Source organism: Cupressus sempervirens, chromosome 10 (assembly GCF_028749045.1).
Source record: "Cupressus sempervirens isolate cs-2001-9-10 chromosome 10, ASM2874904v1, whole genome shotgun sequence".
Taxonomy (NCBI): domain Eukaryota; kingdom Viridiplantae; phylum Streptophyta; class Pinopsida; order Cupressales; family Cupressaceae; genus Cupressus; species Cupressus sempervirens.
The window spans coordinates 64,603,309-64,617,690 of record NC_143127.1 but is presented as its reverse complement, the minus strand read 5'-3'; the positions used below and the strand labels follow the sequence as shown (position 1 = coordinate 64,617,690).

At 34.9% G+C, this 14,382-nt stretch overlaps 1 protein-coding gene across 1 annotated transcript in view; it reads left to right on the top strand.

Annotated features, from left to right (window-relative positions):
• The window catches only part of LOC149532579 (plasma protein), a 129,572-nt gene that overhangs the window by 67,028 nt on the left and 48,162 nt on the right, over positions 1-14,382 (top strand). Inside the window, exon 5 of the mRNA XM_089803234.1 lies at positions 1,643-1,828. Within this exon, the coding sequence (XP_089659360.1) occupies positions 1,643-1,828 (186 nt within the window). The remainder of the gene's footprint in view (positions 1-1,642; positions 1,829-14,382) is intronic.

Here is a 14,382-nt window from a genome sequence, read left to right as displayed (position 1 = left end):
CAGAGGTAGTCTTTGATTGAGAAGCTGTATCTAAGTTGGCAATGTTGTTGATGTGTGGGTCAGAGTTGTGTTGAAAATTTGAAATGTTCTTGTGCCCCTAGGGTGACGGTTGGAGAACTTTCAAGTGCCTAAGAGATAGTGGTGCTGTGGGTTGTGGTGAACTACTAGTTTCTTTTTGAGCTCTGCATCATTTATACACCTCCCGCTCTAACAAAATTTGGTTTGTAAAAACCAGAAAAAATTAATTAGAAAACTATTTCTCTGACGGCTCTTCTCTACATGACTTGAACAAAGACAATCTAATTTAAAATGGTAAAATGACTAACACACTTTAACAACCCATGTAAGAAATATATTAACCTATGATGTGATATTTAATTACCATCTATACAACATTGACTAAACTTATTTTTTTGTCAGAGGACACGTCTCTACAATATGTCCATGCAAAGATTATCCAAGTCTTAGAGAACAATCTTGGCCTAGGCTCCTTGTGAATCTTTGGCCTTGCTATTTTCATTTATGGGTTGCAAGTAGGGTAGCATCTATAGCATGGGTATTCTATTCTGGTTATAGAAACTTTTTAGCTCTTCTATTCAACTATTCTAATTAGCTTTTATTTTTCTTGAGCCCAGGTGCTCTACTTTGGTCTGTTATGCACATCAATATAATTTTTCTTTTCCTTTTTTGTGAATATACGTATTAAGGCGAAAAGTATAGGTTGAGATTTCCATCAATTGAATGTTTTAAGAGGAAAATCTACCATTATGTTAAGATGTTAAACACTCTCTGAGTGAAAGTAAAATGTGAGTTACATTATATATTTTTTGTGCTTATGGTAGTTTTCAGTTGATGTTTTCTTTGGTAGTTGAATGCTCATTTTTGTTATTCAATATAGACTCATGTTTTGATGATACAATATATACCACTACTGAAAGGAATTTTATTTTCAGAAATTGTTTCTCTTGGATTGTAAGAGGAACATAATCTGAGAAGATAACTGTTTCTGAAAATGTTTTTGTCCAATATTGATCTTCTCATTTTTAAAAGAGATTGTGGTATGGTCCACCTAATTTTTAATAGAGTGAAAGCTCCTTCGAATTTTTTTTCAACTGTCATGGTTTAATGGTTTAAAATTTAGCCATTTTATAGCAGCTTTCAGTGTGATATAGAATCCATGCACTTTTTCTTGATTGTCTGGATTCTTCTGATTCAAAATTGAGGACAAAATTTAAAGCCTTTAAATATATATTTGAAGATGATTTACTAGAATGGCTTAAATGAGAAGCTGATTCCAAAAGAGACCAATATGTTAGCTCCTTGTGAGAAACAAAATTGTTTAGCTCCTTATGAGAATTAACATTAGATAGAAAGATGATAACACTAGAAGCCAAATTCGAAGACCAAGTGTCACCACTTATATCTCGCTGTTAGGATTAGAACTTGGGTCCTTATAATTAGATCACAATGATTTATCAATTGGTCTCTACCCTTGGGAATAATTTCTAAGTTTGCAAACCACTTTATTATTATTCATTCTTTTGCATAGACCATATGAATAGAGTTGTTTGAAATCATAGTAATTTTCGGTGCACTCTACATTCTATTTTTTAATCCCACACTGCTTTTCAAATGTGTACAGGCCATTGCCGTCAGTTACTTTGCATCAAGAAGTGTTATCCTATGATAAATGGATGCAACTAAATGAAGAGTCCAGAGGTTTCCGTGAATGGTTAAAGTGTATGTTTTCTAGAGGAGAGCATGATGTTTCACACAAGATTGATAAAAAGATCCTTTTTGTTCTCAGCACTTCTCCGACATGGGACAGGTTTTGGTTCTTGAATACTTGATTATATTTCTTTTTGAATAACATTGTCATTTGAGATAGCTATAACAGTAGTTACCTTAGTCTAACAAAGAATTGCTGTAATTTCTAGTTTCAACAGATAAATGGATGTTAAAAATGTTTGCGAAATAGAAAGAACAGTAGATGAGAAGAAAATAGATCATAATCTTTCTATTTTCTCATGAATAGAAAATGTCATCTAGTTTGTATGACAATTTCAACAGCTCTCATGTAAGATTTTGTTTCATGGAAGTATCTAAAATCAAATTTACAAAAGAACATTGGAAAAATGAGTCGGGACACACTACATATGCATACTTATGAATGTATGTACATGATTTTGTACTTGTTTTGATATCATGTTACTCATTGTGTTCATGTTAATAATATTTTTGCTAAAATAATGGTAGCGTTAAGGTGTGATTGAAATCTACAAAATAGGTGATACGAAACAAGTGACCACCTCTAAACAAAGTCAAAAGACTCAACAAGGAAAAATGTATATAAACAACACAGTTCCTGTCACGAATCCTAATTGATGTATAGTCATTGTGAATACCATCAGTATTAATCTATATACAATAAATACTATTTTGAGAATTAATTAATTATATGTATTATTAATTAACATTAACTATATTTTAATATTAATGTAATTGCATTAATAATCAATCCTTATAATTTATTAACCAATGTATAAACAAATATTAATCCATATTAATATTTAATTAATTACTAAATTAACAATCATGAACTGATGATTTATATTTAATGCTAACAGTTAAAGAGTCGATCGGGATATCAGCACTTGAATGAAGCGGTATGATTCAGTTCATATCGGATAACTTTTCATATTGAGGGAGATGTCCTTTGGATATATATATTCAAAATCATTAAAGGACAAGGAGGGGGAGGATAGGATTTATAATTGGCATAGCTAGGAAATAAGAAATTATATTAAGAGGTGATGGCACCCATTTCAAGAATGGCAAAGACTAAATATCACTTCTGTACCTGCTTTTACATTTACCTTTGTTCTCTCTCCTTCAGAAGTACCTTCATCCTAGTAATTACAAGGTACACGAAAAGGGTTGACATTTAAACCCCTGCCTGCAAAGTAAAACCCACTTAAATTGAACAACCTACTATAATTATTCATTGAATTAGAAATCGAGAACGGAATTATTATCATAATCAACCATGATGGAAAATGAAAACCTAGTGTTGGTTCCCAAAACCATAGATTGGAAATCCATCAACTTGCCACTTCTCCAACAAGATACTATAATCAGTTCTGGCAAACGAACGAGAATCACCTTGATTCCCTTGCATTTTAGGCTCCACTACACCTAGGCGGGTAGACCTTCACCTCAAATGCTAACTGCTTGGTTCAAGGCTTTTCTATAGCAAATTTAAGCTTTGGAGTTCTTCAGTTGGCAGGGTCCTTGAACTCGATTAATATGGAACTAAATGTTGAGTGTTTGAATTGAATGAATTGTATAAGGTTTTAAGAATGGATTTGAGGTTTGTAAGAAGGAAGTTATAGATTTTCTGACTTAAAATATAAATCCAATACTTCAATGATAAAAAGACCAAGGCTTTAGCTTATTCAAGCAACAGAGTCAACTGCAATGAAGACTATAATGTACAACTTTATAATGTTCTATGCACATAAATTATAAATAGTTTAATAATCAAGATGCGATGGATCAAATATATATACACAATTCTAAACTAATCCAGATTGCACTTTAACTCCTAAGGTTGGGGAGAGAGACTGGACACAGATTCAGAAACAATAATATATTTCACAATATCTACGATGATCGAGTTTAAAATGCCATAAATGACCTTGTCCACTTATTTGACATAAATTGTTTACAAATTTTTTAAAAATAATTATAAAGGACCAATCAACTGCAATTTAATTCTCCATGCCATTTAAATAATCAAAAGCAACAGGCTTTTATAAATCATTGAAATATAATATTAAAATATATTACTAGGTCATATTTGAAATTCCTTAGTCCTCCTTACAAGCGAATAGATCTCTTTGCTTCTTATGAATGCCTTTTTTTCGAATATGTTTTCCAAATGAAATAATTATTCATTTATACTCTATTCAAAGAAGGATGTGATCTTTCAAAAAGTCATATCACTTTATTTAATAATTAGCATTACTTTGAACAGGTTTTCTTTTAATTATTATTTTGTCAATATTAATCGATGATAATCCTGTCCACATGATCTTCCTTAGTCTTTAATAGTTTGAAACTTTAATATATGTTGATTATTGAAGATGAACACAGTTGACTCGTGCCATACAGATGGAATTTCTGCAATATATATAACTCCAGCGATATGCACATCTGGAAAGATCTGTTTGTATTGTGTCTTTGGAATGATTGACAATAGTTGCACACAAGAAGAATCATTCCCTTGTAATTGAACCTGTAGCTTTCAGTATCATTTTGTTATTTGTCTTTTCCATATACGATTACTTGTATAACATGATATCCCTCAGATTTGCAAAATCACTCAAATATATCCTCTCTCAAATATTCAATCAATGATTTTAATACTGTCTTCGACCTAGGCTCAGGGTTATGCATATTTTTTTTTTATTGCTGTGTATCCTTCATATTGTTTCCATCGTTGAAGGTTACAGGTTGTTGCTATTGGGATAAACGTCTTTGACTATTGAATCATTGATGCATACACTTGGATGAATCTACTGTAAATCTCTGTCACATTTGTTTCAAGCATCTCCATTTGAAAGAAAATCATTGTTTTCGTCGTTTATGAAGAAATTGTGTGTTGATGTGTACAAGGAATGTCTGCTGTATATCATAATAAATGTAGCTTTGCGATAATCCCTTTAATATTTTGTGGTTGGAACTCAATATATGTGGTGATGATTCCATTTTTGACGGAGGTTGTGTTTGTCTCATTCGCTTGATACTGCTCATGCTTGACCTTGGGCTGACTTGAGCACTCTATTCTTGCAAGAGCAATCTCTAAATACAAAATTTCCATACTTTCAATGTTTTGTTCATTAGGTGTGTTGATACCAATAATGATAATATTTGTGAAGTAATCTTCCTCCTACTTGTTGATGTCAGTTTTGTACCACTACATAACATATAGCAATTGAATGCTTGATATAGAATACCAAACACTCAACCCTCTCTTGAAAAGTAAATACTCATGAAGAACATGAGAAAACTCCAAGGTTCCTTACACCTGTGGATACTAACTCAGTTATATTAATGTGATCTTCTGGTTAGTCACGTAGGCGGGCTTATGTTATTCTTTCAAGGATGTCGAACTTTTGCTGTGATGGTGATGAAATCTAGCTTTGCAACGTATATTGACTCGACTTTCTCAATTCACTTTTCCAATTTATCTCACTTCCAACTTTGCTGTTCAAAACTCAAACTACTAAACTACTTGTTGCTTTACTTCTACTCCTATGAATGGAAAGATTAGTAGATGGACGGGGATCGAATCTGATGAAAGCTTGCAAGCGGCGCTACCTCCATAGATGCAATGATTCAAGGGAACAAAAACTAGATTACCACGCAAGACTTTCTAACAAGCCGCTAGGATGCTAGTGGCCTAGCTTATGTATCCCTATCAAACATCCACTAATATCACCATACAACTATCCATCTATTCTTACTCTTGCTTAACAAATTTCTTGAAATAAAATCTACTTTAACAACTTCAATGGAATTTAACTTTAACTATTGGAAGTAGAAACCATGCAATAACACCAAGTGTTCTTAATCACCATTCAAGACACAACAATGATAAGAGAAGCAATTTTGGTATTATCTAAGCAACAATTTTCTTCATCCATTGGAAGTAGAAACCATGCAAATAACACCAAGTGTCTTTAATCTCCATGCGAGACATAACAATGATAAGAGAAGTAATTTTGGTATTATATAAGCAACAATTTTCTTCAACCCTTTACAAATGAGGGCAAATGGCCTTATATAGGGCCCAAAAATACAACCAACGGTAGAGATTAAGAGGCAAAATCAATGATCCAGATCAAATCCCAGAAACTCTAACTAGGGTTGCCACCCCATCGGCCAATGAGAAGACGCCATCTCATCAATGGACTAATGAAAAAAAGGAAAAGTGGCAACCAATGAGAAGGCACCAAAATGGTAGCCAATTAGAATTAGACACCTATCCTACCCAAGAAGAAAGGAGAATGCCACTTGGGCTTACATCAAATGATCCTCTAATATAATTCTACCCTTTTTTTCTCATCTTCTTAGCCAAGGCAATGAACTTGGCTAGCCTGTCGTTGACTTCCTTCATGGGAGGACAAGGCGTGTGCTTCATCTTGAGCTCAGCTGAATTCATCATGTTGCTTGCTGCTTGCAGTGTCTTCTCACAATCCTTCTCATATTCTTTCGCATATCCGATAAAGGCATTGAGGGAGGTAAGGGTGCCCAAATGCTTCTTTCCGATGGCAACCTTCCTCAACTCATCCAAATCTCGATCCAAACTCTGTCTCATTGATGTTCTCCTTTTTGATATCTTCAAAATTAGGTGCAACCCCAACATCGGTCATCATGGTGGAAATGAAAGTGTCAACGTCTGGACTGTGCTGTGCAATTCATTCTGTATCTCTTCAAGTATCCTCAATTTGATGGTCGAGGCAACGTACCAAGACTCCACTGTACTCATTCCTCCTTCATCCACCAGCTTGGTTCGCTCCAAATATCTCTCTTATAGCCCAATAACTGCTTGTAGCTTGAGAATGGCGAAGTCCTTGATTGGAAGGAAATCCTTCCACTCCCTTTCAAATGTTCTGAATTTGTCTCTAATAGCCACCAATGACCTGAATGCCGAGATAAATGAAGGTAAGAAATTTCGCCTATCTCGAATTATATCACTAATCCAATCTTTGATTTCGTGCAGTTGAGCCGATACCTCTTCTATGTTGCTCCTACTGTCTTGCGAAGGGGCTGCCTGATGCAAATGTTGGATAGGCTGGCAATTTGTCTAATGCTTGTTTTTGGCCTCCAACTTTACAATCCTCTTGTTTGCCTTCCTCAACCTTTCTCTAATTGAAACCATGCCTTCGTGGATCTCCTCACACTCCATGTCATTCGTGATTCTTCCCAAGTTATGCTCTACTATCTCATACTCCTGGGCTACAATCTCATCCACTACCTTGCTAACCTTTGGTATAACAATTTGAACTTTTTGGTGACCCTCATCATTGCTCCTGATTATCTTTCCCACCGTTTTTGCAATTTGTTTATGTTTCTCACTATCTTTCTTTTCCAGCAACCCTTGAATAACTTCAACTATTGGAACAGTCACCACCTCGCCTTCTGGCATAAGCATTTGGCTTAACCATAGTGGTTCAATGCATTTCCCCAAATCTGGATTCGGTTCGACTAGCAAAACATCACCAACATCCTTAGGCATCTGGCTTACTTCCTCAATATCAATTGGCCTATCCTCTTCTTCACTGGTGACTGTCATATCATCTCCATGTTGGTTCTCTGAGACAAGAGAGTATTCGGTACTGTCATTGTAACCACTTGATTCTGAATCAGAGCTCAACTCTATTGCGACCCTTTGTCCACTTGTATTAACCTCTTGGCTTCTAGCTTCAATTATGCTCTCCCTTGACGGTGCTGCATTTGTCTCTTTGTTGGAGGCTCTTGATGTTCTTTACTTTTCTCAACTTCTAAATTTCTCTTCTTGCTCTTAGCTGCTCTTTGTTGTTGGCTACTGCCCCTACTTTTCTGTCCGAGTGACTTCGTTGGACCCTCTTCCTCCGGTTTTATTATCTCATAAGTAAGGCATACCTTCTGACTTTGTAATTGCCTTAACTTCTCATTGTACCATGATTCAATGTGTAGATCAACTGTCCTTGTAACTGCCTCTAAGGAAGGATCCTGATGATCATCCCAATCTACTGGACCCAATTTTGTTCCACCCACTGTATCAGAATCTTCTCTTAGCACATTTTCATCATCTTCCAGCTGATCGGGAATATCAAGGCCTCTCCATTTGATTGCCCCCATCATGCCCATTGACAATCTTGAGAAAGCTAGCTTCCTAACATGAAAGTCAACCTGTGCATTGGCCCAAAAATCTTCTATAGTAGGAATATGTTTGAATGTATTTCCGTGAGATGCCTTGATAAAACCACTAGGATCGAATCCCTGTCTTGCTCTATACCATCTTAGATGATATCGTTCTAATTCTTTCTCCGTAGCTACAAAGGCGACAGGATTGGGGCAAGTATCATTGTCTATTCCAAATGAGAAGGTAATCCTTGTCTCACCTTTAAGTTTAATCATTTTGTCATAATGCTCAAGTTGCCTAGCCAACTCCATCAAAACTATCTTGTCGGGTGGGTACCTTGGAAGTCTCTTGGGACAAACTGTACTTCCTGCCACTCTAATATATGTGAATTGCGGAAATTGGATGAACCAACTCCCATACTTCTTAACTTTTTCTTTCACTTCCGATGAGAGCCTCCTAGCAGGTGTCCCTTGTAATATCCTTACTATCTTCATATCAAAAGCGTCATAAATCTTATAATCTTTGGTGCTATGCAAATGACGCTATGGATACCACTCATGCACCAAACATTGCCTCGACCTATTGCCAATCACTCCTAAGGCCCTAAGTCCAGGTTGTTCATATAGTCTCGCAATCAGATAGAAAAGGTAGGACCCCATGTAAAATTGGTTTTTAATTTACATTGTCCTTGTTGCAACTCTAAATTTTCACTTATAATTCTAGCCCAATCAAATTTTCTCTTTCCATTTTCAATTTCATCAATAAAATAATACATCTTGTTTCTGAATTGCATATCTTGAGCCATGCTCATGATTCGGCTTAGAAGCACAATAAGGTCGCCATACTTTGATTTGAAATCCGACTTGGTGAGCTTTGACAACTTGGTAACTCCCTTCTTGCCTTCGTGCAACCAATTTTCTTTAGATGAATGAAGTAGGCATCTTGTGTAACAGCTGGTTTTTACTAACTACTTTATCATTAAACTAATTGAATTATAATTCATATTCACATGACATAGAATTCTAAAACGGTTTAAAAATTGAATTTAAGTCTACATTGCTTTTCTATTTGAACAAGTTTATCATTAACTAATAATTGATATATTCAACTGAAAATAAATCTAAACTAATTATAGATTACTGAAATGAAAATGCAGTTTAATATGCTCATGAACAACTAAATAAATTTGAAGATAATATCTTATTTTTTAGTAAATGAAATCTGCAGCTTGAAAGGAAAATACTAAGTTTACAGGTTAAATAGAACATACTGTTTCTAGTTGAGAGACTTTCTAAATTGGTTGTCCAAGCTCTGACTTTGGTGAGAGGAGAAGCATTATCATAGGCTTAACCTCGCAACCGCGAACCTTTTTACTTATCCCCACAGGTTCTAAATTAATAGAACGGCCCTCCCTACCTCGAGGTCAAGCTTGGGATGTTCATTGATCCAACCATCAGAGTAATCAAGTGGGTTGAGGTCCCAACAGCTATTCGGAAGAATAACTGAAGCATTAGGACAACAACACGATCAATTTGTTGTGACAAGTCTGCCTTTTACCACCTTGGCCAAGGATTTCGAAATGTGGCTTTATAACTCGATCTCCACCACTCAGCTTGACAACTAATTTCGAAAGTGGAATTTGCATGAGCTAATTTCGTTAGATTTTTATTTATATAAAAAAATGGTGACTGATTTCATTCATGTGTTTCTTTTTAACAGGTTCATCTACACCTCCTCACCATAACGGGCCATCAGGCTGGTGACTCTTTGGTGCCTAAACATTTATCTTTGTTAGTATAGCTTGCACCTTCATCACCTCATCTAGGTATTAGTCGGGTGATATCCTTAGTGCTCTCAATACTGTTTATCAGATATTATGACATATTTTCAAAAGGATAAAAGTAAAGTTATAAATGAAGAACTTTAGAGATTTATTCAAAGGATTGTCAATCTTGGATTTATTCTATCCTTTCCAGACATTTGACTGAACTGAAAGTATTACTTGGACAAACATTAATATACAACTAAGTTTATGCTTAACAGAATTATGTGCACATAAATACTGACTTATGATGATTACTTATGTTTCATAACATGTGGAAGACAACTTGTTTTAATATTGACCAGAAACATGGATAAAGACTTAAAACCAACTCAGCTTAAACAAGTTTAAGAAAGAAATAAGGTAGAAAAGACAAAACATCTCCTTATGTGGCTCACTGCCCTGCAGATGAATTACTTTTACTGGACTCAACGCCTCCGTTAGATTCCACAGAAAGTAGTTGTTTAGGGATGCAAGGACGTATTTATTCTGGATGCAAAGTCGTATACACTCTGAATGCAAAAACATTTAAACTCTGAATGCAAAGACGTATAAACTCTGATGCTATTGGTTCAAGGCTCTACAGTCGAAAATGCTTTCTCTGGATTCAATACTTCCTCCTTAGACTTCCACGACAACAAGGGACTATAGATTGCAAAAGAAAAAGATGAATCTCAGGTGCTGGTGGCACTGTAGCAGGAAAGGGCAATTCACAGAGAGGTCGTATGGAAAATAGGAAGTCAGATATCAGGATTGCCGATACACGACAAGACTATGAAATATAATAAGTTAGAATTGTCCTTACGACTTCCTGTCATTACAAGATTACATTCCAATTCTTTATCAATCGGTTTGGAAAGAAGAAATATGAAAAGAGGGGAAAAAAATTGAAATGAAGAGGAAAGATGAAGAGTTCATTAATTAATATTATTTTATCATCTTGGTTAAGTTTATAAATACGTATTTGCAAGGTGGCATTATTGGATTAATAATTCTAATGTAATGGTGCCACTTTGAATTTATTTATTTATGATCTTTATCGAGAGCAAAATAATATTAAGTGATATTATTATTTGATAAATTTAATTAAGGCAAGAACTTTGTTTTTTTTTTAATATTATATATTGTTTTTAATTTTAGTTCATGCAGTTTCCACCAAGAAATTTATTGTCAAGTCCTAATAACCTTGCCAGGGCAATTTTTAGGTCAAACCTGTCATTCCTGATGACTGAATCTTATGACCATCCCATTCCGATGACCTTGTTCCATAATGCTTCCCCTCTCTCTTCGGTCTTCATCCTGTAAACATTTAAAACAATATTCTCGCCAAAACATCATTTCAAGATTCATAATTTGTTAAACAAAATCATCAAGTGATCGTTAGGAAATTTCATTATAATAACTAATTCATTCATCATAAATGTACGACGACTAAATTTAACTAATTCCATTTCACATGAATACAATGGCTAGATTTAACTTAGTTTCATTTGATAATCAGATTGATGCAACGGCTATAATTAATTGATTCAATTTCACATGAACATGAATAAATAAACAACGACGATAACTACCATGATATAACAACGACTATTATGAACTAACTCAATTTCACTTGAACATGAAAAATTAATTTGGTTCAACGGCTATATTTAGCTTAAAAATTTTAGGGCAAAAATTGGGATGTAACATCTTGATTATCTTAAAAGAACTTGGTTGTTTGAGCCATCATTACCATTGTCATGCCTTTATGCTGGAGAATATTGAATACCTCTTCAACCACTTGTTTGCTTATGTTAACCAACACTCTCTTCCCTTCATCAAAAATGATGGACTTGGTCACAATATCAAACCGGGATGCACACTCCGTTACCAATTGCGGAGAAGGCAAGTAGGAGGGAAAGCCGCCACGTGTACCATTCCGCTCTTGTAGATCTTCTTCGCCATGGGGGATTGTCCTTCCGTCAATCTATCCTTCAATTGTACCATGTTCACCATGTCGATATTGGTATCTCTTATTCGCCTCACTTTCGAGAAGGTGGTTTTAGGTATCATGTCTTTCTTGTCTTTTTTCGTATTCGTTCCCTTTGGATTCTTGCTTGTACTAACATCCACCATCCTAAACACTTATTTCTACCTCTTCACTCTAAATGATATGGATTATACTTATAAATCTCCCAACTTCTTTCTATCAATGGAATCTAGCTTATTTCTACCTCTCCAAATCCTCTCTCTACACCTATAATAGTCTCTCCAACCTAGGGGTGGGACTCTCACTTATTCTGCCTCTTCGTTATCTTAGGATGGACTACACTTATATCTCCCAACTTCAATCCTATGGTGTTTTAGCTTATTTCTGCTTCTCCAAATGTCCTATCATGAAATCTACACTTATATCTCCCAACTTCAGCCTATCAATGGAGATGATGAAGTGGTGGATGAATAGTGCAAGAAGAAGATAAGAGAAACGAACCAAGCAAGAACAAGGAATAAAATCTGCCTTTAAAACCAATCTTCACCTCTAAAGATGAACAAAAATCTTACCTTAAATCTGCCTTCCACCAACAATCTGACCCTTTCAAATTCAGATCTGATCTTAGAAATTTCAATCCTCCCAAAATATGATGCCTTAGCAAATGGATTACTTGCAAAAATCTGCTCTTTTCACCAAATTTTGACCTTCTTGCCAAAATTGCTCAACTAGAAGGAAAGTCGCTGACCTAGAGCAGAAAAGTCTGCTCCAAATCAGAATTTGTCCTTCTAAGTTTGCCCACAATTGCAAAAATCAGACCTCAAAGCAATTCATCTCTCCACCAAACAAAATTGCCCTAGCTGAAGGAAAAAAATCATTGTCCTAGGATGAAAATCAAACCTCCAAAATCATCCGATCTTGCTTAAAATCAGATCTTCACCCACAAATTTTCCTTAGGGCAAAAATCGCCAAGCCTCTAGGAAGAAATTTGCTGCCCAAAAATGGAAATCCTTAAGCCAAAATCATTGCCAAAGGAGAAATTTGCCCAGCTAGAAGAAATCGCTCAACACTAAGCAAGAGGAGTGCAAATGGAATGAGGAAATAAGAGGGGGGAAGCCCCTTCTTATATCCTCTTGTTGACCTCCTGAGTGGGCCGACTTGCCTGGAGGGAAACAAAAACTTAAGCTAAACCCCTCAAAATGATCCAGTTTTAAATAAAACATGAAAATAACTAAGCCCCATAGAGAAGTTGACCCTTTTAATTGCCAGTTTGACCCAGAATTGCAAAATAGAAATAAGGTAAGTCTAGAAGATGTCAAAATTTTTCATTTAACAATATTTTGGCAATTAAAATATCATTAAAATCGAAGCTAGTAAGCCAAAAATCAATTTTCAATTCCAAATTACCAATTTCCTTTAACATTTCTAAAATACTCTAGGCAAAAATTTCAACCAAATTAATGAGATTTTGCAATTTAATCCAATTTGAATTTTGCAATACAATTTCAATTTTTTAACAAAATAAATCATTTTCCTAGCAATTGAAATTCAAACTGTAAATTCAATTTCACTATCAAAATTCTTTTCATCGAAAAATTTCAGGATTTTCCAAAACAACTAAATCTAAAATTTGTTTTGAAAATGTTCAAGCTTGTTCAATTAAATTAAAATTTCAAAATTTGTCTAAGTTCAAAATTTGCTATTTTATCCTATCAGATATTGTTTTTTTCATCGAAAAATGTTGTTGTTGAAATTTGTTAAGGCCTAAGGACGAAATTACATGTTCCGGAAAATCAAGTTTCGTACAAGGTGAAAATAAACCAAATCCCCTCCAGGTCCGAAGGCGTCCAAGACGTAAAATCGCCAATTCAAAAACCTCTGGACAACTCCAAATTTTTTTAAGGCAACTGGAAAAATTCCCAACACCTGCGAAAATTGCCAATGCTTACTCGAAAAAGGGGGTACCCAAAAATTTTGAGGCGATGGTGTGAAAACCTCACAACACTACTCACTGGTTTTGTCATATCCCAAGGTTTTTACGGATCTGCAACTATATATACCTTCACTAGAATCATCCTCTATTCATTGCCATTGACTATTACTGTTGCTTGCTGTATTCTTCTTTTACAAGACGGTCTACAATACTTCGTGTGCTTATCTAGTATGTACTCCATAACAATCTATATATTCTTTTACAAGAATTTTCCTTTGATTCCACTCAATCAGAATGAGCATCAACTTGGTTATATAACAAATGAAAGATAATTTCATCTCTGTATTAATTGCAATTCTGTGACTTTTATGTATACAGATATGAAAAAGTTCAATTCTGATATGACAATGTTTTGGTCAATATTTAACATGATAAAGTCTCAGTTAAGATAGAAAGTATTCAGGAGACCTCAAATTCAACACTACATTCTCCAAACTTTGTCCATCTTTGTTCTGCACCAAATCTGATTTTATTTCTCTGCACAGTAGTCTGCATTATCCACACGAAGTCTGACACCCCAGTATTGAGTTTTATGACCTGCATATTGTGCCCTTTCCAGATATGTTCTCTTTTTTATATCTCATTGACTAATGGAAATACATCACAGACATTTTGCTAATCAGCACATCGCACAATAGTCGCTGTATTAGAAAGCATTGCAATGACATAAAGAAGAACATGCT